The 23,954-nt window shown below is 37.6% G+C and overlaps 3 protein-coding genes across 4 annotated transcripts; 2 read left to right on the forward strand and 1 right to left on the reverse strand.

Annotated features, from left to right (window-relative positions):
• Window positions 1–164: 164 nt before the first annotated feature.
• Window positions 165–7,570, reverse strand: LOC122293170 (ras-related protein RABA5b-like). Its single transcript, XM_043101660.1, has 2 exons — window positions 7,107–7,570; window positions 165–719 (listed from the first exon to the last, which is right to left on the reverse strand). Exons 1-2 carry the CDS (start codon window positions 7,438–7,440, stop codon window positions 409–411), a joined length of 645 nt encoding a protein of 214 aa, XP_042957594.1. The 5' UTR covers window positions 7,441–7,570; the 3' UTR covers window positions 165–408.
• A 1,707-nt stretch (window positions 7,571–9,277) lies between these two features.
• On the forward strand, window positions 9,278–13,817 carry LOC122295163. 2 transcript variants are annotated; one of them, XM_043104239.1, is made up of 5 exons: window positions 9,278–9,584; window positions 9,697–11,582; window positions 11,659–11,692; window positions 12,432–13,200; window positions 13,295–13,817. In XM_043104239.1, the coding sequence occupies exons 2-4, from the start codon at window positions 11,490–11,492 to the stop codon at window positions 13,196–13,198; spliced, it is 894 nt and encodes a 297-aa protein (XP_042960173.1). In that variant the 5' UTR covers window positions 9,278–9,584; window positions 9,697–11,489; the 3' UTR covers window positions 13,199–13,200; window positions 13,295–13,817. The 2 variants fall into 2 exon arrangements, with proteins under 2 accessions (XP_042960173.1, XP_042960172.1); XM_043104238.1 differs by lacking the exon at window positions 13,295–13,817 and having other exon boundaries at window positions 9,278–11,582; window positions 12,432–13,201.
• Window positions 13,818–16,388: 2,571 nt separating this feature from the next.
• On the forward strand, window positions 16,389–17,650 carry LOC122295164 (cysteine-rich repeat secretory protein 55). Its single transcript, XM_043104240.1, has one exon. The coding sequence runs from the start codon at window positions 16,402–16,404 to the stop codon at window positions 17,197–17,199; it is 798 nt and encodes a 265-aa protein (XP_042960174.1). The 5' UTR covers window positions 16,389–16,401; the 3' UTR covers window positions 17,200–17,650.
• The last annotated feature ends 6,304 nt before the right edge of the window (window positions 17,651–23,954 follow it).

A 23,954-nucleotide genomic window follows, 5' to 3' on the forward strand; every position in this document is an offset into this window, starting at 1 on the left:
TTATTAAATTTTGGAAAATGAGAAATAAAAATATCAATTAAAATTATACTGTATTTTGTGTTTTATTTGAGTTATACTGTATATAAAAATAAAAATATTTTATATTCGAGTGATTTTTTGAAATAAAATATCTAAACATATCTTAGAATACATGAATTCCCAAATTCTTCCTAACCTGTAGCAAATCTTCTGCTCATATTTTCAACCCAACAACACAAACCAATAAAGAAGTTTACAACTTCCAAGTATAATCTTAACTGATACAGATCTATTATTGAAAGCACCAGAACCAATAAAATAAACTGGTCACTGGAGAGACTGAATCAGACACTAATTATCTAAAGAAAATAACCGGAAGAGGGTACCCTATAGAGAGTATTGTAAGGTAAAAACTTGAAAGAACATTGGTCATTTAGCACAACAAGAGAAAGATTGCTTGGATGAGCCTGCACCATTAACCAGGCTTACTCGATTTACTGACAATTCTGCCTTGTAAGAATCGGAATTCAGAACCTTTCTGCTGATATTGATGTAAATCTCCCGGATAACAATCTCAAATGCAGTTTGAACATTAGTAGCATCAAGAGCAGATGTCTCCATAAAGAATAATCCTTCTGCTTCTGCTAGGCTTTTGCCCTCCTCCACACTTACGTCTCTTATGTTCTCCAAATCGCACTTATTCCCAACCAACATTCTCGCCATTGTCGTATCACAGTGGGCTGCATCAATCCAATTAAAAGTCACTTAGTTCACCTCAAAAAACAGACAGGAAGCTAACCTCCCTATCACAAATCTAGGGCCACATATGGAATAAAGAAACAGACTTAATATGGAATAAAATGAATATGTAATGCATAAATTTCAGTTAGATATGTAAATGTAATGCAGTGAATCAGCCCTGTTAACATTTCATACTGTGCCGAAGGACTTTTGACCGGCTGGTCCTCTCTCAGTGAGGTGAGGTGCGTCTCTCTGTGAGGAGAGTTGGAGTCTTTGTAGCGCAAAGGGGAGGCTAGGAGAGCAGCAAGGAAGGTCACTAGAGTATGGAGGAGGCACTACAGAAACAATGGGAGGGCCTCTCTCTCACGGAACAGGAGAATGATACCGTGAGGGTAGAGGCGACAGTGATGGAACCTCTTGTTGAGAAAGGGAAAAGATGTCTACTACTACAACTCATTGCAGAACGAACGGTAAACAAGCAAGCCTTCAAAACTACCATGTCCAAGGTATGGAGACCAGACGGTTGGATTGAGTTCAAGGAAGTTGGTGAAAACAGAATGCTGGTTGAGTTCCAGAAAGAAAGAGACAATTCGAAGGTCCTACAGGGGAGGCCCTGGTCCTTTGACAGGAACCTAGTATGCATGCAGGAACTGAAGGGGCACGTACCTCTACAAGACACGACTTTTAACAAGGAGTTCTTCTGGGTCCAGGCACATGACATGCCGATGGCAAGCATGACCAGGCAGATTGGTAGAGAGTTATTCTCAGGGATGGACAAGGTGGAAGAAGTTGAAACAGATGACTCAGGATGCGGCTGGGGTAGCTCACTGAGAGCTAGAGTACTAGTCGATATCACAAAGCCTTTAATCAGAGGGAGATTTTTAGAGGTTGGAGGGACTCAACACTGGATCCCATTCAAGTATGAGAGACTACCATTATTTTGCTTTGAGTGTGGAGCAATTATACACACCAAGCAATGCAAGGCTGCTAGCAACTATGACAAAGGGGAACAAACACAGCAATACGGGGCCTGGCTAAGGGCTAACCCCCCGAGGGCAGGTGGAAATGAGCCTCAAAGATATGGGGGCAAGTTGAACCAAACTCCACAACAGGGAAACCAGACTGATAGGCAGAGATGGACACCACCTATGGCAGCGCAGGGGGGGGGAAAGGCACCGGAGGAGGGGGAGGACCAGAAGGAAGCCATGCTAGCAGCGGTACAACCCAAGGTGGGGGACCAACTAGCCCAGCAGGACACTACAGTAGGTGGGACACAGAATGAGCAAAAGGAGGCTACGGTTTTTCCTATTTTGGTCAGGCAGTTATCACTAAATAGGAAAGGCCAGCTTGAACCAGCCGGGGGACAAAACAGACTAGAGATCAAAAAGGAAAGACCTTCAGTCGAGGAGACACCCTCCCATGACAGCTCCTTGGCTAGTCACATCAGGTCCCTAGACAAGTTTTTGGACCAACAAATCCATGAGCTAGCAAAAAGCAGGATGAAACATACCTGGAAAAGGAGGGCACGTGACAACTCAACCACCACGGTACCTCAGACTACACCAGCGGAAACATTCCAGGCAGGCCCAAAAAGACAGCTCCACCATGGAAGCAGGACAGAAGAAAAGCTCGGACACAAGAGAAGCAAAACAGAGAAGGAGGATGGAGTCCAAAAACCAATGGCAGAGGCTGCTAGACAGCCCTGCCCAAAGCCATGAATTGCCTAGCATGGAACTGTCGAGGGCTTGGGAACCCTCGAACAGTCAGAGAACTTCGCCTCTTGGTGAAGGAGAAGGTCCCGAGGATGATATTCCTATCTGAAACAAAGTGCAACAGAAACAAGGCCGAAAGAGTGAGGAATAGACTGGGTTATGAATGTAGTTTTGTGGTGGATAGTATTGGGAGAAGTGGAGGTTTAGTAATGATGTGGAAACAGGAGCTAAATGCAGAATTGCACACTTACTCTAATAATCACATATCAATGTTAGTGTCAGTAGAAGGGGCTGTCACCCCATGGCGTGTAACTGGTTTCTATGGAAACCCAGCGGTAGAAAAAAGAAGAGAAAGTTGGGAACTATTAAAGCTACTCAAACCTGTTAGTAATGGACCTTGGCTTTGTATGGGGGATTTCAATGAGATCCTCTGCAATGAAGAAAAGGAAGGAGCAGCCCCCAGACCTTTCTCTCAAATGGAAAGGTTTAGGGAAGCTCTATATGAATGTGGATTAATAGACATGGGCTTCACTGGTGCAAAGTTCACGTGGAGCAACAAGAGGGAAGGTGAAGGTTTCACTAGGGAGAGGCTAGATAGATGCTTTTGCAACAACTCATGGGTCCAACTCTTTGAGAAATGCTTTAACCAGGTTCTTCCCACGTTAACATCTGACCACTCACCCTTGTTCATCTCATGCTTAAATCATGAGGAACAGAAGCATTTAAAGAAGAAGGTGTTTAGATATGAAGCCTCATGGGGAAAAAAACCAGACTGTAAAAAGTTGGTCCAAATGGCATGGACTCACAGCAGGGAGGGTGCTGGGAGCATAAACAGATTCAAGGCCAAACTGACAAAATGCCAGTAGACACTATGCTCATGGGCCAAGTCGACAAGAGGTAATATAAAACAGCAACTGGATCATAAAAGGGGTCAGTTACAACAGCTCCAAGAAGACAATTCTGGAGCTCACAATGGGACTATCAAGGTAATCCAAAAGGAGATAAACGACCTCCTAGAGGAAGAAGAGACCAGCTGGCAGCAAAGGGCAAAACAAATGTGGCTCAAGAATGGTGATAGGAACTCAAAGTTCTTTCACCAATGTGCATCCCAGAGGAAGAACTCAAATGCCATCAAAGGAATCTCAGATGAGAGGGGTAATATGGCAAGGAGTATGGAAGAAATAAGCTGCCTTTTTCAAGACTACTTCAAGAACATCTTCAGCACTTCCAACCCGAGCTGTATGGAAGAAGCCCTTGAGAATTTTGAGCCCATCATCACAGAGGAGATGAATACCTCTTTAAGGAAAGCTTATAGTGCAGAAGAGATCAAAACAGCAGTGTTTGACATAAATCCATTAAGTTCACCTGGCCCTGATGGCTTCTCGGCTGGATTCTATCAAGACAATTGGGAGGTGGTGGGTGAAGACCTGATCATGGCAGTGCAGGAACTATTAAAAAACAGAAGAGGATTCAGGCCCATTAATGAGACTTTCATTGCTTTGATCCCAAAGAAGAAGAACCCCAACTTGGTAACAGAATATCGCCCCATTAGTCTATGCAATGTAATCTACAAAGTGGCCTCCAAAGTTATTGCAAACAGACTCAAACACCTACTGCCCGACATCATTAGCTCAGCTCAAAGTGCTTTTGTCCCAGGTAGATTGATCTCAGACAACATCACAGTGGCCTACGAAGCAATGCACTCTATGAAACACAGGATGAGGGGTAAAAAAGAGGGCTACATGGCACTAAAACTGGACATGAGCAAGGCTTATGACAGGATTGAGTGGATGTTTCTAGAAGCAGTCCTTAGTAGAATTGGCCTCGAGAAGGAGATGATTGAGCTCATCATGCAATGTGTGACCACTGTCCAATACTCAATCCTAATAAATGGGAGCCCTCAAACAGCCTTTAACCCCTCTAGAGGATTGAGACAAGGAGATCCACTCTCTCCTTATCTATTCCTCCTTTGTACTGAAGTATTAGGGAATATTCTTGACAAAGCCGAGGGGAAGGGACTCATCTCAGGGTTTCCTTTTGCAAAAGGGTCATTACTAATCAATCACCTCTTTTTTGCAGATGATAGCTTACTATTTTGTAAAGCTAATGTGCTCGAATGTTGTAGACTTTTGAGACTCCTGAAGATATATGAGACAGCTTCAGGGCAAAGGCTGAACCTGGACAAGACCTCTTTGTTCTTCAGTAGCAATACAGCAGATGAGATCAAGGAAGCAATACTTCATTCAGTTGGTTTGAGGGAAGCAAGGAGTTATGAGAAGTACCTGGGACTGCCATCATATGTCGGCAAGCACAAAATGGCAGCTTTTCGACCAATCCTGGAGAGTATAAGATCTAGAATGCAAAACTGGACAGTTAAGTTCCTGTCACAAGCTGGAAAGGAGGTGCTACTAAAGGCTATAGTCCAAGCAATTCCCACTTATTGCATGAGCATCTTCAAGCTACCAAAAACTATATTGAATGCCATCAACAAATTGATGCAACAATTCTGGTGGGGCATAACAGGTAGCAAATCAAAAACCTACTGGCTACCATGGAAACAATTGGGCAAATCAAAGGAGGAAGGGGGACTCGGTTATAGAGACTTTGAACACTTTAACATAGCCATGTTAGCTAAGCAAGGATGGAGAATTTTGCAACAGCCTCAAAGCCTTGCATCCCGAGTGCTCAAAGCCAAATACTTTTACAAGTCCAACTTTATGCAAGGAAAGTTGGGGAGCAACCCCTCGTACTTATGGAGGAGCATTCTAGCAGCTAGACCTATCCTCATGGAAGGTTTGTTCTGGAACATTGGCAATGGAGAAAAAGTAAAAGTTTGGCAAGACAAATGGGTCCCAAAACCATCATCCTTTAGAGTTCAATCCATAAATAGGGGCCTCGAGGAGAATGCTTTGGTTAGTGATCTAATTGACAAACAAAACTGTACCTGGAAGACTGGTTTAGTACATGAAGTTTTTGAAGCCGAGGAGGCAGAGTTAATCTGTAGAATTCCCATCAGTATCAACAGTGCTCCTGACCAGTTAGTTTGGAGGGGTTCAAAAAATGGAATCTTCACAGTTAAGAGCACCTACCACCTCTTGAATGAAGTAGAAAGCAGGGAATTGGGCCAATCTTCGAGTAGTAGGCAAGAGCAAACAATATGGTCAAAGGTTTGGAAATTAAAAGTGCCTAATGCTACCAAGATGTTGCTATGGAGGGCAAGCCTTGAATCTCTGCCAACAAAAAAGAATTTATTTAAGAGAAGGATAATAGATTCGCCTATGTGCCCTATATGCCTCAGCAAAGAAGAAACCGTAACACATGCCCTTTGGTCATGCATATCAGCCCAAGATGTGTGGTGTGTGGGTCCTAGAAGGTTACAGAAATTTCAAACCTTTGAATCCCCTTTCATTGAAATTATGACACTCATGTTTGAGGCTATGGATGAGGATACTATGGTTGATTTTGCAGCGATAGTGTGTCAAGTCTGGAAAAGGAGGAACCGGCTGGTTTTTGAGGACAGTTTTGCTAACCCAGGAACAGTGATCAAGATGGCAAGACAAACAGTTAATGACTTCCAGGAGGCCAACCAAAGCAGTCACGCAGCTCATCAAAGGACTAACCAACCGGTACCCCAGTGGAATGCCCCACCTCCAAACTCATACAAAGCTAACTGGGATGCGGCTGTGGACAAGGTGAGATGCAGGATTGGTATAGGGGTAGTGGTCAGGGACTCAACAGGGAGGGTCATTGCAAGGCTGAAGTCACCCAAGGACTCTTTTCCTGACGCTCATTTAGCCGAGTCAATCGCAGCTCTCAGAGCAGTCACTCTTTGCCAGCGGCTGGGTCTGGACAATGTCATTCTGGAAGGGGATGCACAGCGGGTGGTGCAAGCAATACAGGGTGGTCATGGTAATGGGGACTTCGCAGGGATGATCATTAGAGACATCAAGCAACTACTATCGACGAAGCATAGCTGGTCTGTTAATTTTACTCCCAGAACATGTAACCAAGTAGCTCACAATCTAGCTAAGGATGCTTTAAAACTCTCTGAGGAGAGCATTTGTATGGAGACTTAGTCTTCATGTATTCATCCTACGTGATTATTAATGAAACCAGATGGTTCTTTTCAAAAAAAAAAAAAAAAACATTTCATACTGTGCCAAATTTGCTTTGGAAACTTTTCAGGAAGGTGATTGTTCATAAACAGACAGGTCAAGTAAAAGCATTATTGATGATGTATCCTCTAGCCGACACCACACAAAAAGAGGGAAGCAAAATGGGAATCTGCCTGTCTGTGCCTAAACGACTATCTACAAGTGGTAAGAATCAACATCATCAATCAAGTAAAGGCATTACCATGAATGGTACAAAAAACACGCAATTGACAGATTGCGATTTCCTCTATGGTTAAAGAAGAACAGGGTTAATGGTACATGAGGCCGCATAACTTTGATTTCCCATTTTTCTCCCACAATTTCTCAGAAACCAACCAAAATTATTGACAAAATCATCAACTTAAAAACAAAAGCAAGCATACCCACACACAATCAGTCGATGACAAAGCACCAAACACTAAAGAATTGCGGACATAAAACTTTCGACATCCTGTCGTCGTCACACGTTTCATGAACAACCAAACAGAACAAAAAGAAATGCACAAATAGAAGAACTTACTGCTAAGTTCTTCAAGCCAGCGCTTGACACTGTCAAAGGTAGTCCTCCGACTAATATCGTAAACAATGAGCGCGCCCACAGCACCTCTATAGTAAGCAGAGGTGACAGCCCTGAAGCGCTCTTGGCCAGCAGTGTCCCAGATCTGGGCCTTGACTTCTTTGCCGTCAATCTCCACTACCTGGGTCTGAAACTCCACCCCAATAGTTGCCTTGGAGTTGGTATCAAACTCGTTGCGAGCAAAGCGTGACAAGAGGTTGGACTTGCCCACTGCAGAGTCACCAATTAATACTATCTTGAACAAGTAGTCCTCCCCAACCCCGTCCTCATGCCCCATATTTGCAAACCTCTCACTGCCCCTTTCTCTGCGTGTGGACTCCTTTTTGTGGGGGTCGATGACTTCGTGGGGGTCGATGGGGTCGATGACTTCGTGGGGGAGGAAAGGGACTTAATGGAGAGGAGAAATGTAGGCAGGCTGCGTAATTGGCGGGGTTTTCTTTCTCCATGGGTATTTCTTTCTGCGTATATACATACAAATACATTTGCGTATAAAGATTTTTTTAAGAATTTTTGTCTAAATTTAAGATCTAAAATGATATAAAAGATAGATATATTAAGGGAGTTTCATAATATTTATTGATATTCATGTGAAAATTTTGTACGAATTTAAATACTTAGGACAGGTTTGAAGCTTTAAATGAGACACAAAATTCTCATCTAATTTTATTCCATCTCTAACTATCTTATTCCTAAACATAATTCAAATACCAAAATTTCAAATTAATCATTACAACTTTTTCAAACTTTTAAATAAAAAATAAAAAAAACAATTCCAATATTTTCAAATCACCAAAAACAAAAATTATAAAACTATATTCTTACAATATTTTAACTTTATAATATTTTTATTCAATTTTTTCTTTTTAAAATATTCAATTTTTTCTTTTTCATTTCCCAAAACTCAAAAAATATTCAACTCAAACTATTTCACTATTATTCACAAACTATCTTATTACTATTTATAAAATTCTCATCATTTTATCTCATTCTTCAAACTTGCGTAGTCCGAAACGAATCTATATTTTGAAATCCAAATGAAAGTAGATCCCATATATGTGTGTACATGTGTGTGTGTGTGTGGATTTGATTTGTTTTAAGCAAGCCATTTGAGTGTTTTACTTTCTTTTTCTTTTTTCTTGAGGAAGCCGTGTCATGGGTTGGTGGCCATTAATTGGATTCATGAAAGGGTTTTATGATGTCGGTTAGATATATAGGTAAAACAACATTGATAAGAGGGGCCATTGGTATGTATCAACATGTAGCCCTTCTCTTATAAGTTGGTTGTGTAATTTTAATGTGAGTAGTGATGTGTGCATGTGTTAGATGGTGTTACATACCTTTCACACGTATGTAATCAAACTAATTAATGATCAAATGCATGTTTATGATGACGACTAATTAAGGGCGACTAGACTTTGTGGTCTGCAAAAATAGGATTATTTAATTCATGCTTGTGTTTTGAATGCTTAATTGGTTGGAAGTTGGTTCATTGGTATCCATCTCTATGCAGATGAGGCCTAGATTGAACACTGCTCCTGATGTTGGTCATTTTCAAATCAAGGACTTTCTTTTTGTTTTGCGAAAAGCAAGTGAAATTAGAAGGCTTTTCATATTCTCCGTTTTGCTAACATTTACATATGGGCCGATGCAGTGCAGACTGTGCAGTCATAGTGATTATGGATGAGGCAAAGTGGTACAAGAGGATCCGAGTAAGATGATGCTGAGTTTTAAGATGGCACGTTAATAGCGCTAAGATATTTTGAGTTGGCATATCAGTACAAAGATAACAAGAATGAAGAAACAGTGATATTTCCCTTATTGGGACAATTTTGAGTGCATTTCGATATTTTAGCCATAACTTTGGTTACGAGTATCAGAACCGCATATATGACCCCAATTTAGAAAACTCTTTTTGGTGCACACTTCGGGCATGTTTGGGGTTGCGGTAAGAGGCTTGAAAAGTGCTTAAATATCATTAAAGTACTTTAATAATAAATATCGTCCCAATAAGTTATAAACTGCATTGGAGAAAAAGCATTATTTTGATGCTTTTCTACCAACGTACTTTTCATCATACCGAAAAAGGTGGTATAATAATGTCAAAAGATCAAAATATTTCTATAATTTTTAGTAATTACATGTTTTGACCTTTTCATTCCGTAACTCTCTCCTGTTTCTCTCTCCTCCCTTTAATGGTGTGTTTAGATGCAGAGCATGTAGCTCCCTTATCTACCTGCATACAACCCAGATTTTTCTACCCCCTTCAATAGCTTAGAAAACCCAAATAAATCTACCCATCGCTGCCTTCAAACTCACCATTGTTATTTCTGATATCTGCCTTCAAACTCATAGCAAGTTATTTATCATTAATATTTGCTGGTTTTTTTTTTTTTGCTTTTTTGTTCTTTCACCGGATACAAGGTATATTCCTATAGCATCTTCAGGAGCTTCTCCTCCTTTGGTGCTTTGAAAGCTTGGTAATTTCTAACTAATCTTTTGTGATTTTTTTTTTTTTCATAATTTCTTCTTTCAGATTTTTGAACGTAGAGAGAGAGTCCAGCAAGAACCTATATAATACCTTTGAGAAATTAGCCCTCAATTACGAGATACCCAATAATTCAAACCAAGAAAATCTTATCTTATTTGAAGATTGATTTTTATATTCCTTCACTCAACAACTTGGGAAAAGTCTCCTACTAATCCGATTTTGTAGTATCCTTTTCAAATTTGATTTCTACAACATACACACTTATCACTCTATAATCTAGTTTCCTTCTTAGTACAACCTCCCTAGGAACGTCCAAAACTACCAGATAGATTCTAATCAATTTCCATCCTACTGAAACTCTGTCTCCTCGTACACTAGTTATATATAACACCCACAGGCCACTATCTCTATGTTTCTCAGTGTGTGTGGTGTGGAGTGTGAATGCATTTGGTGGTACTGCTATTTGTGAAAGTTGAGTTCTAATCTTCCATTCGCAGTGGGCATCATCATTGGAAGGGTTAGTTGGACTTTAGGTATGATGTAATTGATATTATTTTTAAGAAGACTTGTATTAAGACTTGTATTTTTTGTATTGAGAATATGTCTTTTTTGCATTGAGAAGGTGAACTCCTCTTTTTAGCTAGTCGAGTCTCTCTTGATTGTGTATATTTAATTTCTAGTATAAGCATAGAACCTATTAACTAAACTAGTTAAGGATAGAGGTAGAATACAAACAGAGGATAGGTCATAATTTCTCTCAGGTCTAAACTAGTAACTAAACTAGTACTATTTTTTTTTTGTACAATATTGCCTTCTCCAATCTTGGCGCATTAGCATTTCATAATTGCCTAAAAATGATGATATAATGGAATATGCAGTCATTAGATTACAATATCATATGAAATATAGAGATCCTATTGGTTGCGAGCAAGTACAAGTATGAAATATATTCATGTCAAACATGCTCATTTCAACTCATGAATAAAGAATCCAATCAATGGTGAGGTATCAGTACCAAAAATACATAGAAAAAAAAAATAGCAGCACAATAATCACTCAGGTAAATAATTACCTGAAGCAGTGAACAAAGCAGTGAAAAAAAAAATGGAAGTCATTTTAGTTGAGGATGATTCACATTCTACAAGAAGCAGTGAACAAAGCATGTCAAATCAACTTTTTATGTTGTTGTAATGTGAAATTTAATTGGACAATTAATTATGATGATTCTACTCGAGGGATCTAATAATATAGATTAAAACCTTTTGTTTCAATCACGCCTAGCAAGACATTAATAGAGGTGCTCAGGAAACATGAGTGCTTGTGGATTTTTTATTATAGTTGACTGTTGAGTTTCCTATGCATTACTTAAATTCTCACTTGTCAGCTCATTGTTTTGTACTTCCATGTCTTTCTAGTTCTTCAATTTCTTCAATAGTTTATTTTAATAAATGTTGGGTTTCCTTTGCAATTAGGTTTGATTTATTTTCTATTACGATTATGTAAAGATTAAAACCTTTGTTGTATCAAATTTGTAAACTTACTTCTATACTTTTCAGCATATAACAAATATGTCTAACAAAAATCAAAATAATGTTGCTGCTGCTACACAAATGCAAGATAGTCAGACAACCAGATTAATTTGGACAGATAAAATGCTAGAGGATTATATAGACATATGCGTTAGTGAGATTTATGCTGGTAACCGTCCAGGGACCCATTTTAATAAGGTGGGGTGGAAAAATGTGGTTAATAAGTTTAGCGAGAAAGTTGGTAAAGAATTTAACTACAAACAACTTAAGAACAAGTAGGATAGTTTAAAAAAGGATTGGAACATTTGGATGAAATTAGTTGGAAAAGAAACTGGCCTTGGATGGGATCCGGTGAAGAAGATAGTTGATGCTACAGATGAGTGGTGGGCAAAAAAATTACAGGTACTATGTTTTAACCTATTTTTTTTTCTATGTAATCAATTAATATTTACTAAAACTGATTACATTGCACATACAGGAAATTTCAGAAGCAGCTAAGTTTCGGAATGCAGGTTTAGCTCATATTTCTAAGTTGGATATAATGTTTAGGGGTATAACTGCAACTGGTGAGGGAGCTTGGGCACCATCATCTGGATTGGGTTTTGAAAATGCAATAAGATTTGATCAATATAATGATGTATTGTTAGAGTTAGAAGAGATTGATGATTCAGATGACGAACCTGGTGATATTCAGACTAATTTAGACACTCAGACGAAAGAAAATAAACATGTCAGTCCTGCAGTCCAAGATAGGAAAAGGAAAAAATGAACTCAAATATTTGATCAACATTTCACACGTCTTTGTGATGTACTTGAAAAGCGAATTATAACATCATCATCCGATAAACCTGGTCGTAGCATTGACGAGGTTATGGCTGTTGCACGGGAGTTAACTGAGATAGAAAATGACTATGAGATTTTTAGGGATGCAAGTGAGGTACTCCTTTCGAAATCACATAGAGAAATGTTTATTGCCCCAAAAGACTCAACATTTCAGATTGATTTTATTAAACGAATGAAAAATAAATGAAGTCAATATTGACTATTGTGATGTCATTTTAGGGATTCATTAACAATTACTATTTTCCGAATGATTTGTAATGAACTATTTTAGAAGTTGTTGAGAATTGATTTTTTTATTATATTTTTTGGGTGAATTTTGACAATATTATTTTAGTGATGCTTATTCTTAAGCATTGCAACTTTATTATTTGTTTTTTTTTTAAGTGGGATATTTTTATCTTATTACAGACATGGAGAATAATGGTCACGATACTGAACATTGCATAAGCGATGCTGATAATGGTGAAGAAGAAAAAGAGGATGATATTGACTTTGTGATAGCATTAAAATTAATGGTGGCTTCTAAATATTACACAACATATATGGTAAAGGAACCTTGTAGGACCTCTCTACATATAGGTCATAAGTTTGTTATGGAGATTCTAAATGGTCATCATGATAGATGTCATCAACAATTTAGGATGGAAAAATATATATTTCATGCTTTATGCAAAGAGTTGAATGAAAGATATAACTTAACTGGTACTCAAAACATAACTATCGAAGAAATGGTAGGAATTTTCTTGATTACATTAGGTCATGGGTTTGGGAATAGAATGGCACAAGAAAGATTTCAACATTCAGGAGAGACTATTAGTAGGCATTTTAATAATGTATTAATGTCTATTTCACGAATGACGGTTGACATTATCAACCCCACTGATAGGGAATTTAAGGATATTCCAAAAAAAATTCGTGAAGATGAGAGATATTGGCCATACTTTAAAGATTGTATTGGAGCTATTGATAAAACCCACGTGCCAGTTATTATTTCTCCAACAAAACAAATTCCATTTATTGGTAGAAAAGGCATAACTACTCAGAATGTCATGGCAGTTTGTGATTTTGATATGCGTTTCACTTTTGTTTGGGCTGGATGGGAAGGGATAGCTCATGATACACATTTTTATGGAAGCTATTCGAAAAGAAGAATTGAGCTTTCCACATCCACCTAGAGGTTTGAATTTAATAAGAATGACATTAATGAACTTTAACTAAGTAATAAATGATTTTTGCATTACTTTTGATTTATTATCCTAAATTGTATGCAGGTAAATATTACTTGGTAGATGCTGGATATCCTCATATGAATAAATACATGGGGCCATACAGAAGGGAACGATATCATCTACCAGATTTTTGCCGTGGTCCTCGACCAATGGGTATGCGTGAAATATTTAATCATGCACATTCATCGCTCAGATGCACTATCGAGAGAACATTTGGAGTTTGAAAAAATAGATGGAAGATATTGGATCATATGCCAAATTTTCCTTATGATAAGCAAGTTAAAATTGTTGTGGCGTCTATGGTTATTCATAATTTTATTAGAACTCATGTATTAAAAGATCTTGAGTTCAAGCCATACGATGAGGATGAGGATTATCTACCTCCTGGAAGCATGCAGGATGAAGAAGTAGAAGATTACTCAAGTATGCAACAATCAGAGATATCCAGTGAAAATGTTATGAATATTGAGCGTGATTATATTGCTCTTTAACTTATGCAACATTGAAGAGATTTTTTTTCCATTATAATTACTAAAACACCTATTAGACTATTTTCATTGTTATTTTATTATAAATCATTTTATTTCTATCAAGGATATACCCTTTTGTGTTATTTCCACTTCAAAAAGTGCTTTTTTAATTCATTTCCAAACAAATCTAATATATTTGAAAGTACTTTAGACTTACGGATCCCAAACAATAAATAGCTTTTCAATAGTAGAGCTTATTATATTAAGCTCTAAGCTATAAATCTTAAGCTAAAAGTAATATTTTTTACTACAATCCCAAACATGCACTTCATGATCATCCAGTTTTACTTGGTGTGCATCTTTTTCGAGATCAAAATCTACTTTTTTTCCTTTTGAATATTCATTTTTAGTTATTTTGTCTTTTATAATAATATTTCATTTATTTTTTAGGAAATGATTCTGAATCCAATATAGACCAAATTTTTAGTAGATTACTTATTTTATTACATATTTAATTTTGACATGATTATTGAGATTTTGTTATTTTTTGTAAAATTTTAATAAGAATGATTTTTAGTTATTACAACCTAGCTTGTAGACTGATTTTTGACATTCTTAAATTTAATAATTTTGAATTGAATATCAAAGATGTTTTTCCATATTTTTGAGTGATCTTTTTGTTCTTTTTCTTGTGAATTATCGGTTAAAAATAACTTAAATTATCGGTTAAAAATAACTTATAAAATAATCATTATTCTGTTCAGGGTCACAAAGTCTCTGAATATGAATCATGCATGTTGCTGCTGCAGATCTTCTACAGTTTGGGCTTGCAAAGTTCGTACTTTTTGTTTTGGGTTTTATCAGTACTACCGATGTGTCATCAAAGTTGGACCTCCCAAAATTTCCCTCATTAATTTAAAACAATGTCACTTTTATAAATTATTTTACAAAAATATCCCTCATTAATTTAAAACGGAGCTGTATAAAAGGTTGTATGTGTTTCATTTCTCTACCGCTAAGGTGTGACTTTCTTACTTAAACATGATATAAAAGTTGAGTTAACTGCAGCGTAACTTCAATAATATTTGTTTACTTTCTACCAAAGCACTAAATGCCTAATATAATTGTCCAGAAACTTTGAGAAAATCATCAACACATAACCAAACCATGATTTAGCATTCAAATTACCATTATTATATGTTTGAAACAGTTAACCCTAGCTCTAAGTACAGCAATATATCCATTAATCTTCAATCTCTAGTACCAAGCCTGTCTAATGTCTATCCTCAAACCTCTGGTACGAGCTAGTTCTTTTCAGATTGTAAACATAAAAAGCAGAATTCATACTCATAAATAGAAAAAACTATCATCTAAAAGTTTCCTGCCAAATCACTCCTTGTTATATAAAAAGTGTAGAATGATAATACAAGAGTATAATATAATATTTAACTAAAAGACTACCAGAAAAAACTACACTGAATCTTGATGGAATCAGGTCAACAATTACTGCCCACAAACAAACAAGGATACACGCTAACTCATCATGAGTCGTGCCATCCAATCTTTGGTATAAACTTCATTACTCTAGAATGATCTCCTTCATTAATCACGACTTGGGAAAGACGCCCTAATGAGCAAGTAACAAAAAGTTGAAGGAATAAGCAACGATTTTGATAAATTAAAACATTCTATTAAGGAGTAGCAGTGAGTCAGTAGCAGCATCTAGTCAAAATTTAGCACGCGGCTGCTCTCCTCAACAGTCGCTGTCGGCAACTAATTTGACAATATGACAGGGTAAAGAAGAAAGACTTTGAAGGAATAATGGGACAAGTCAACTATCCAAAAAGAAAGCACTATAAGTCAATCAATCAGACAGATTGGTATTGTGCAGCAAGAGCTGTGATTGACAACCCTTCATGTGCATTCTGCACCTCTCAAAATATCAATCTTCTGTAGTTTTTTTTTTTTTTTCTTTTTTCTGGTTGTGATTTCTTACTCTTTTTTGGCCAGTATTAGAAATGGAATCCAGTCACCACCAACTAAAATGCCTTTGTAAATGCTGGCAAGATTGGCCTCCTCAAGTTTTTTAATGCTCTTTGTAAGTTCAAAACAAATATGATAGCAGGGCCTACTGCCCGTATTGGAGCTCACGTTTGCTGTGAAAATGGGTCAAGAGTTTCAAATTAAGATCAGACAAATGATAAATGCTGAGCAGAATTTGTATAAAAATGATGCTTTCTATTTTTCTCAGGAGAAATCTACCTTGCTAGCTGCCGTTAAAGATATTAGAAGTTTCTAATATTTTAGGTGATGAAATATGTTTGAATTTCAATCTCCAAATAGATAATAGAACGGCTCTATTGATGTTTTACTACATCAGGCAGCCAATTAAAAACAGTTAAAGCCTTGATAATACTCTTTCTTTCTTTTCTTGGCGGGTTGGCAGCATCTTCACAGCATAATAGTTACTTTGTCATTGAATCCTTAGCATTCAACAAAATCTATCGTTGAAGCCATGCCAGATCACTACGATGACTTTCTAGAAACACGTTAGTTTTTCCACTCATTAAGGTGGTGATGAGCAAACAAGTCAATAATGTCTGCTTGGTGTTCCCCCACATCTAATTGCAAACCCACTATCTCAAGCCTATAAACAACCACCTCGTGAAATGAAGTTTCATGCATGAGAGCTACATAAGGAGAAGTATGAGTTTGATATACAAGATTCTTCTCTTACTAGCTCTATGCTTTTGCTATGCAGATGCTGCAGATCCTTTAGGAAATTTCTGCAATCTAAATACAAATATTAGTCGTGTTAGCCAGATATCGGTAAATATTGATCGCTTGCTAGCTGAATTGGTTTCTAAAACCTCCTCCAATGGTTATGTTGCTACTTCCTTCGGTAGAGGGAACGACCAAGTTTTTGGCCTGGCTCAATGCAGAGGAGATGTGAGCAGCACAGACTGCTCAAGTTGCATCCAAGATGCAGCAAAACTGATACGCCAACGCTGTCCGAACCAAGCTGACTCAAGAATTTGGTACGACTACTGCTTTCTGCGTTACAACAACAAGAGCTTCGCTGGAGAAGTTGATACTTCTGTTGGTATATTCTACTTCAATGTAGATACTGTAACAGATCCTGAAAACTTCAATAAACAACTAGGAGCACTGATGGATGAAATTAGAGCACGAGCTATTGAGCCTAAGAATGAAGGTCTTGGGAAAGGTGACACCAAATTGTCATCTTTGGTGACACTTTATGCATTGGTGCAGTGCACAAGGGACCTATCTCAGATAGATTGTGCTCAGTGTTTGGCCATTGCGGTTGGAAATTTCGAAACCATTTGCAGTAACCGGAAGGGATGCCGAGTTCTATACAGTAGTTGTTATGTCCGATACGAGCTCTATCCATTTTTCTATCCACTTGACTCGAACAGTACTGTGGCTAATAATGTAAGGGCCATAGTTTATCCATAAATATTGTAAGCCTGTAGGGGGCACTATCTAAGAAATTTTAAATGTTTTAGTCAATATTTTCCTGCTAAGAAATATGAAACTGCTTTGAATCTGTTACGGGCACAAGAGATCGAAGGGAAGGCTCTCCTAGGGCTCAATGGTATCGAAGAGAAGTTTGGAGCTTAGAGGAAGAAAGGGATAAGTGAAGAAGGGAAGAACGTGTGCTGTGGGCTTGTGGGTTGTGAGGCTTGTGGATGGGCTTGTGGGTCGGTCCAGATGGTAGACGTATTTCATTTTCAAGTACAGTAGTTGTGTTCGTTTGTCTCTTTTCTATTGGCTGTTGTTTAGAGTAGGTGTTATCACTGGGTAGAATATAATTGATGTAAGTTTGTTACTAAGATCCTTGTATGGAGCAGTAAGTGATGTACATCTTCGTATGCATGATATCAAGAATCTTCTGAATATTCTCTTATCTCCCTAATTTCTTTTGGAGGTCCTCCCCTTGAAGTGAGGTTTATCAAATTCTACTACTATATTGTTACAAAGTGGCATCAAAAGCCTTTGATTCTCCATTGCTCTAATGGCTGGAGGAACAAGGATTAATAAGTTACAAGAGGGATTGAATTCTTTAAAAAAATCAAATGAATCCCAGTTTTGCACTATAGAAACAGAGATGATGGCCTTGAAGCGCCAAACAAAGGCTGTAGTCCAACAAATTGCTGCCCTCATCGTGGAGCTGCAAAAACATAGCACCCGTCAGAACATGGATTGGTCTTCTTCCAGCAATCCACATGTGATCAGTCTCTAATTCCTATGGGAGAGGTACAAGCTTGTTCGATTAGATTGGATTTTTCATTGTTTAATGGTGATAAACCTGAGAGGTGGCTTTACAAGGTAAAACACTTTTTTATCTTCCATAATACCCTTTCTCAACACAGGCTACGTTTAGCCTCCTTTCACATGGAGGGTAGGGCCTTCACCCGGTTTCAGGACCTTGAGGAGTCATGGTCCTTGACTGACTGGGATTCCTTTGTACAAGCACTATTGACTCGATTTGAGACAAGTTGTTATGATAACCGCATGGAGACCATCACTAGACTAAAACAATTAGGGTCGGCGGAGGAGTATAAAACACAGTTTGAGGTCCTTTCCACTAGATTGAGAGGGTTGTCTGAGAATTATAAGCACAGGTACTTTATCAGTGGCCTTAGGGATGGCATTCGTCTCCTAGTCAAAATGTTCAACCCACATAACCTTTTAATAGCATATAGTTTAGCCAAGATTCAAGATGAGCATGTAGCCCTAAACAAAAAGAACACCAGATGGCTGAATCCCTATTCCCTAGACCCAGGCTTTTTAAAAACACTTGACAAAAATCTAAATTATCCTAAACTTACCTGCAAAAATACCCTACCTGTCCAAAAAATTAGCCAAAACTAAATGAAGGAGAGGCCAAGTAGAGTTAGGGCCACAAATGTTAAAAACCCAAGCTATATTTAATTGAGGAAATTTATGAGAGTCACGGAAGTGGGTCTGAGTTAGAAGGGGCTCCTGAGTTGGAGTTTATGGAGGCAACTCTAGGGGTTGTGGAGTTGGATCTAGGTGCCTTAAAGGACAAACCTAAAATTTCACTACATGCCATTATGGAGTCTATTGGCCCCAGCACAATGAGGGTGATGACTGATCTTGGAGGGGTGGAAATAGTTGTGCTTATTGACACTGGTAGCACACAATTTCTTGGACTCAGGGGTTTTACACAAAACTTATTTGCTTATGGATGAGTCCACTGGAGTGCAAGTGAAGGCGGCCAATGTGGTCACGATGAGAAGTGAAAGGAAGGTTACAAAGATTTTTCTAAGGATTCAGGGAGTCCAATTTGTCATAGAAGCTAATGTGTTAGGTTTGGCGTTGTGTGATATGGTCCTTGGGGTGGCATAGCTTTAGAAATTGGAGTCCATACTTTGGAACTTCCAGGAGTTCACTATGCAGCTTGTGTGGAACCAACAGAATGTAGAATTCAAAGGGTTGGAAAATTTCAAGTTAATAGAAGATGGAGCTTTACCTGCTGCCAACAGGTGGGAAAACAAAGGGGTGCTACTCCAATGGCTGCAAAACAGTGAGAGTGAGGTTTTAAGAAGCCATCCTACAGCTACTAAACGAGTTCTAAAATAATTTTGTTGAACCTAAAAATTTACCCCCTAATACATCCCATGACCATTCCATAATTCTCTACCCTGGAACCATTTCTATGAGGCCTTACCATTATCATTTTTTCCAGAAAGATGAAATTTAAAAAATTATCAAGGAACTTTTGGCCACTAGAGTGATTCAACCCAGCAACAGCCCTTACTCATCCCCTACCCTTTTGGTGTGAAAGGCAGATGGCTCATGGCAATTATGTGTTGATTACAAGACCCTTAACAATGCCATTGTTAAGAATAATACCCTATACTAGTGATTGAGGAGCTCTCAGATGAATTTGGAGGCTCTACCATCTTCTCCAAGCTGGATTTGAGATCTAGATATCACTAGATTCATGTCAACCCAAAGGACATCACCAAAATAGCCTTCCAAACTCTTGAAGGCCATTATGAATTCTTGGTCATGCCTTTCAGCTTGACCAATGCTCCCTCTACTTTTTAAAACTTAATTAACTCTATTTTTTAACCTTATCTAAGGAAAGTTCATATTGGTTTTTTTTTTTTAATGATATTTTACTGTACAACTCTAATGTAGAACAACACCTAGACCACCTAAGGTTGACTTTAGAGGCATTGAGGCATCGCCAACTTTTTGTCAAAATGTCCAAATGCAATTTTGGCAACCGAGAGGTTGCATATTTGGGCCACTACATTTTTGCACATGGGGTGAAAGCCAATTTTGAGAAGATTGGGGCTACGTTAGAGTGTCTACCATCAACTTCACTCAAGTCACTTAGAGGCTTTTTATGCCTCACAGACTACTACAGGCGGTTTATCAAAGGCTATTGGGCCATAACAATACCCTTGACTGAACTTTTAAAGAAAAATGGGTTTCATTGGTCCTAAAGCTGGAGAAGTCTTCCAAAAATTGAAGGCGGCTGTAGTTAAGCCACCGGTGTTAGCGCTACTAGATTTCAGCCAACATTTTTGCATTGAGTGTGATGCATCAAGCAGAGTAGTGGGAGCCATGTTATTGCAACAAGGACACCTTATAACATATTTTAGCCAAGCCTTGAAGGGAAGGAATTTGGCCATGTCTACCTATATATGATAAGGAGCTGCCAACCTTAGTCTTCACAGTCAAAAGGTGGAGACCCTATCTTCTAGGAGGCAAATTCATTGTAAAACTGACCATCAAAGTTTAAAATTCCGTTGGATTAGAAAGTTGGCACTACCATGCAACAAAGGTGGGTGTCAAAGTTGTTGGGTTATGACTTTCTAGTGGAATATAAGCAAGGAAAAAAAAAACAAGGTGGTGGATGCACTCTCTAGGTGCGATGAGGAAAAGGAATTAAGAGATGTCACATTCACTATGATCTCAGTTCTTTCCTTAGAGCTATTAGATGAGTTGAAGCAACTATATGGGTCAAATTCCTCATTGCAGGCACTATTGAAGAAGTGTGAGGAAGGCACATTGGGTCTTAAATATTCACTTAGAGATGGGTTGTTGTATTATAAACACAGACTCTATGTGGCAAATGACAGACACTTTAAACTGAAGTTACTGACTTTATTTCACAACATTCCCCTGGGTGGGCACTCAGGAGGTGAAAAGACCCATAACAGGATTAAGAGAGAATTTTTTTGGCCAAGCCTCAGATCTAAAGTAACAAAATTTATCCGAGATTGTGATGTGTGTCAGTGTGTGAAGCCTGAAAACAGCCTCCCTGCGGGGTTGCTACCAAAGTTTTTGATACCATACAATATCAGCCGTTGGTTCTGTATAGATAGTATATGTGTTTCGTACTACTCAAAATACCGGGTGTACCGGCCTGTTTCGGTCGGTATGCCGGATTTCTATTGAAATATACGTTTTGCCCAGTAATGAAAAATACCATTCTGAGCCGATTTATGTGTTTATGACATTTTTGTAATTGAAGTAAAAGTTCAAGGTCATTTAGTCCATTTAGTCTTTAGGTTTTTTTTTTCTTTTCTTCTTCTTAGGTCTCGCGAGTTGCCGTGCACTCTGTTTTTTTTTTTCTTCTTTTCTTTTCTTCTTCTTTGGTCTCGCCGTGCACCACTACACCCTATTTTGAGTTTTCAAATTTTCAAATTTTCATCTTCCTTCTATTTTTTTGGCCTATGCAGTATGCACTAAGCACTACAATCCAGATTCCATCATCTAAGACTCCAAGCTCGACTGCTCATACCTCTCTCTCCACCATAAACGCAAGCTTCTGAAGGTAATTTTCATATTTTCCTCTTAATTTTGTTTCCATCCTTATTGATTATTTCCTATGTTTGGACTCTAATTTCTAACAAGCCACTTGGAGAAATCGACCGATAGGTTAATTCAAATGAGATGATTTTTTAATCCATTTGATAAATTATGTTAAGTTTAATCCATTTGAAGTCTGTTGATACATATAACCATAGAAAAGATGCTGAAATATTGTTTAATATATTTGATGAGGTTGTTTAAGAAATTGGAGCTTAGAATCTTGTGCAGTTCATAATGGACAATGATGCAAGTAATAAAGCTGCAAGAAAAAAGTTACAACAGAAGTATGGCTCTTTCTACTGGTCCCTTTGTGCAGCTTATTGCATAGACTTGATGTTAGAAAATTTTTCTGATCCAAGATACTTTCCCTTTATTGATGATACCATAAAAAAGGCAAAAAAGATAACAAAGTTCATCTATAACCATGGTTAGATTTTGGCATTGATGAGACAAGATTTCACCAAAGGTCATGATTTGTTTCGTCCTACAATTACAAGTTTTGCAACAAATTTTTAGTATCCAATACTTACTCTTATTTAAGAAAGAACTTCAGACAAATGTTTATGTGTGATAAATAGATTGTATCAAGCCATTCTAAGAACAACATAGAGAAGGAGATAGCTGTGATTGTTTTAAAAGATAAAGAGTTTTGGACTCAATGTCAATTTATTATTAAAGTTAGTGAGTCTTTGGTTCGTGTTCTACGCCTTGTTGACAGGGGTGAGAAGCTTACAATAAAATACTTGTATGGTGCAATGGAAAGAGCCAAAAAGAACATAAAAGTAAGATGCGATAACAAAGTTAGTATTCAGTCCATTCACCAGGATCATTGATTCTAGATGAGATAAGCAGCTTGACAGTCCATTATATACAGCGAGTTGTCTTCTTAACCCTGGAATTTACTATAGCCCCAACTTTAAAAATAAAAATGATGTTGTAAGAGGGTTCAACAGTTGTGTTATGAATATAGAACTTGATCCTGATGATCAAGACAAGATCATTGCAGAACTTGACTTGTATAAGAATGCAGTAGGTGAGTTTGGACATTCTTCAGCAATTCGTCATCGTGATAAGCTTAATCTAAGTATTATCATTTATCAATATCATTTGTTAAATAGTGTGACTTTGTATTTTAAATTTTATTTTACTTGCATTTAACTAATAATTTATAATTATATTATTGTTATAGTTTCATGATGGACCTAACTTGGTTGCGAGGTTCCAACGTTTTAAAGGTTTGTTATTCGGGTACTAAGTCAATGTTGTAGTGCAATTGGATGTGAAAGAAACTGAAGCACATTTGATTTTATTCATTCGAAGAAGAGAAATAAATTAGTACATAAACGTTTAAATGACTTAGTATTTGATCGTTATAACTTGAAGCTAAAAGAGAGGTAAATTTTTTTAATACTAATGTTTTTCACTTTTGAAAAATATATAACATTTTCACTTAGGTTTGATTTTATTTTGACAGGAGCATAAAAAAGGGAAGAGATGCTTTAGATCCAATAAATCTTGAAACCATTGACTTGATAGAAGAATGGGTGGGTGAAAAATCAAAGCTTCTTGATGGAAAATATTTGAATTGGGCAAGTATTAAGGAGCCATTAACCTCACTAAATGAGGAAGATGATGATAATGTTGGTGTTGATATTGATGATGGTGGTGACATTAATGAAAATATTTTGATTAACGTGTCGAATCCTGATCCTTATTGTCTTGTTGATGAGGTTGAGTGATTTTATTTTAATGGTTGGATTAAGAACTTATTTATTTTGTAACTTAAGACTTGTATTGAGAAGTATCGAGTTTATGACTTACTTTGTTGTTATTTTGTAATACAGTAAATGTTTATATATATATATATATATATAATTTATTCAAGTATAAACTATTCTGAAACAGTACACGAAATGGTATCGGTATCGAAATATTATTCCGAAACAGTACACGAAACGGTACCGATACTGAAATATTTCATTTTAGTGCCTTGACTAGTACAACTTTCGGTACGATATTCAAAATTTTGAGCAACAGCTCCTATCCATTCCCTCTAGACCCTGTCCTCATATTTCTATGGATTTCATTGAGGGACTTCCACCTTCCTAAGGATTCAATTGCCTTTGGGTCATTGTGGGCTGTTTAACCAAATTTAGCCATTTTATCCCATTATCTCACCCATACACAACACCCACCCTAGCCCAACAGTTCATAAAACATGTTTTCAAACTACACAGGATGCCATATTCCATAGTTTCTGACGGGGACAAGTCATTCACAAGCAAGTTCTAGGGAGAACTATTGAAGCAGCGAGGGATCCAGTTGGCCTTCAGCTTAGCTTGCCACCCTCAAAC

This window comes from Carya illinoinensis, chromosome 14, assembly GCF_018687715.1.
Source record: "Carya illinoinensis cultivar Pawnee chromosome 14, C.illinoinensisPawnee_v1, whole genome shotgun sequence".
Lineage (NCBI taxonomy): Eukaryota > Viridiplantae > Streptophyta > Magnoliopsida > Fagales > Juglandaceae > Carya > Carya illinoinensis.

What these genes read in the sequence shown, in the direction of transcription:
- LOC122295163 (XM_043104239.1), top strand. Translation starts at nt 11,490, where the DNA reads ATGAAATTAGTTGGAAAAGAAACTGGCCTTGGATGGGATCCGGTGAAG. An exon ending in GGTGGGCAAAAAAATTACAG is followed by an intron (nt 11,583 to 11,658) that starts GTACTATGTTTT and finishes TTGCACATACAG; the next exon opens with GAAATTTCAGAAGCAGCTAA. An exon ending in AGCTAAGTTTCGGAATGCAG is followed by an intron (nt 11,693 to 12,431) that starts GTTTAGCTCATA and finishes ATCTTATTACAG; the next exon opens with ACATGGAGAATAATGGTCAC.
- LOC122295164 (XM_043104240.1), top strand. Translation starts at nt 16,402, where the DNA reads ATGCATGAGAGCTACATAAGGAGAAGTATGAGTTTGATATACAAGATT.
- LOC122293170 (XM_043101660.1), bottom strand. Translation starts at nt 7,440, where the DNA reads ATGGGGCATGAGGACGGGGTTGGGGAGGACTACTTGTTCAAGATAGTA. An exon ending in CTGGCTTGAAGAACTTAGCA is followed by an intron (nt 720 to 7,106) that starts GTAAGTTCTTCT and finishes GGATTGATGCAG; the next exon opens with CCCACTGTGATACGACAATG.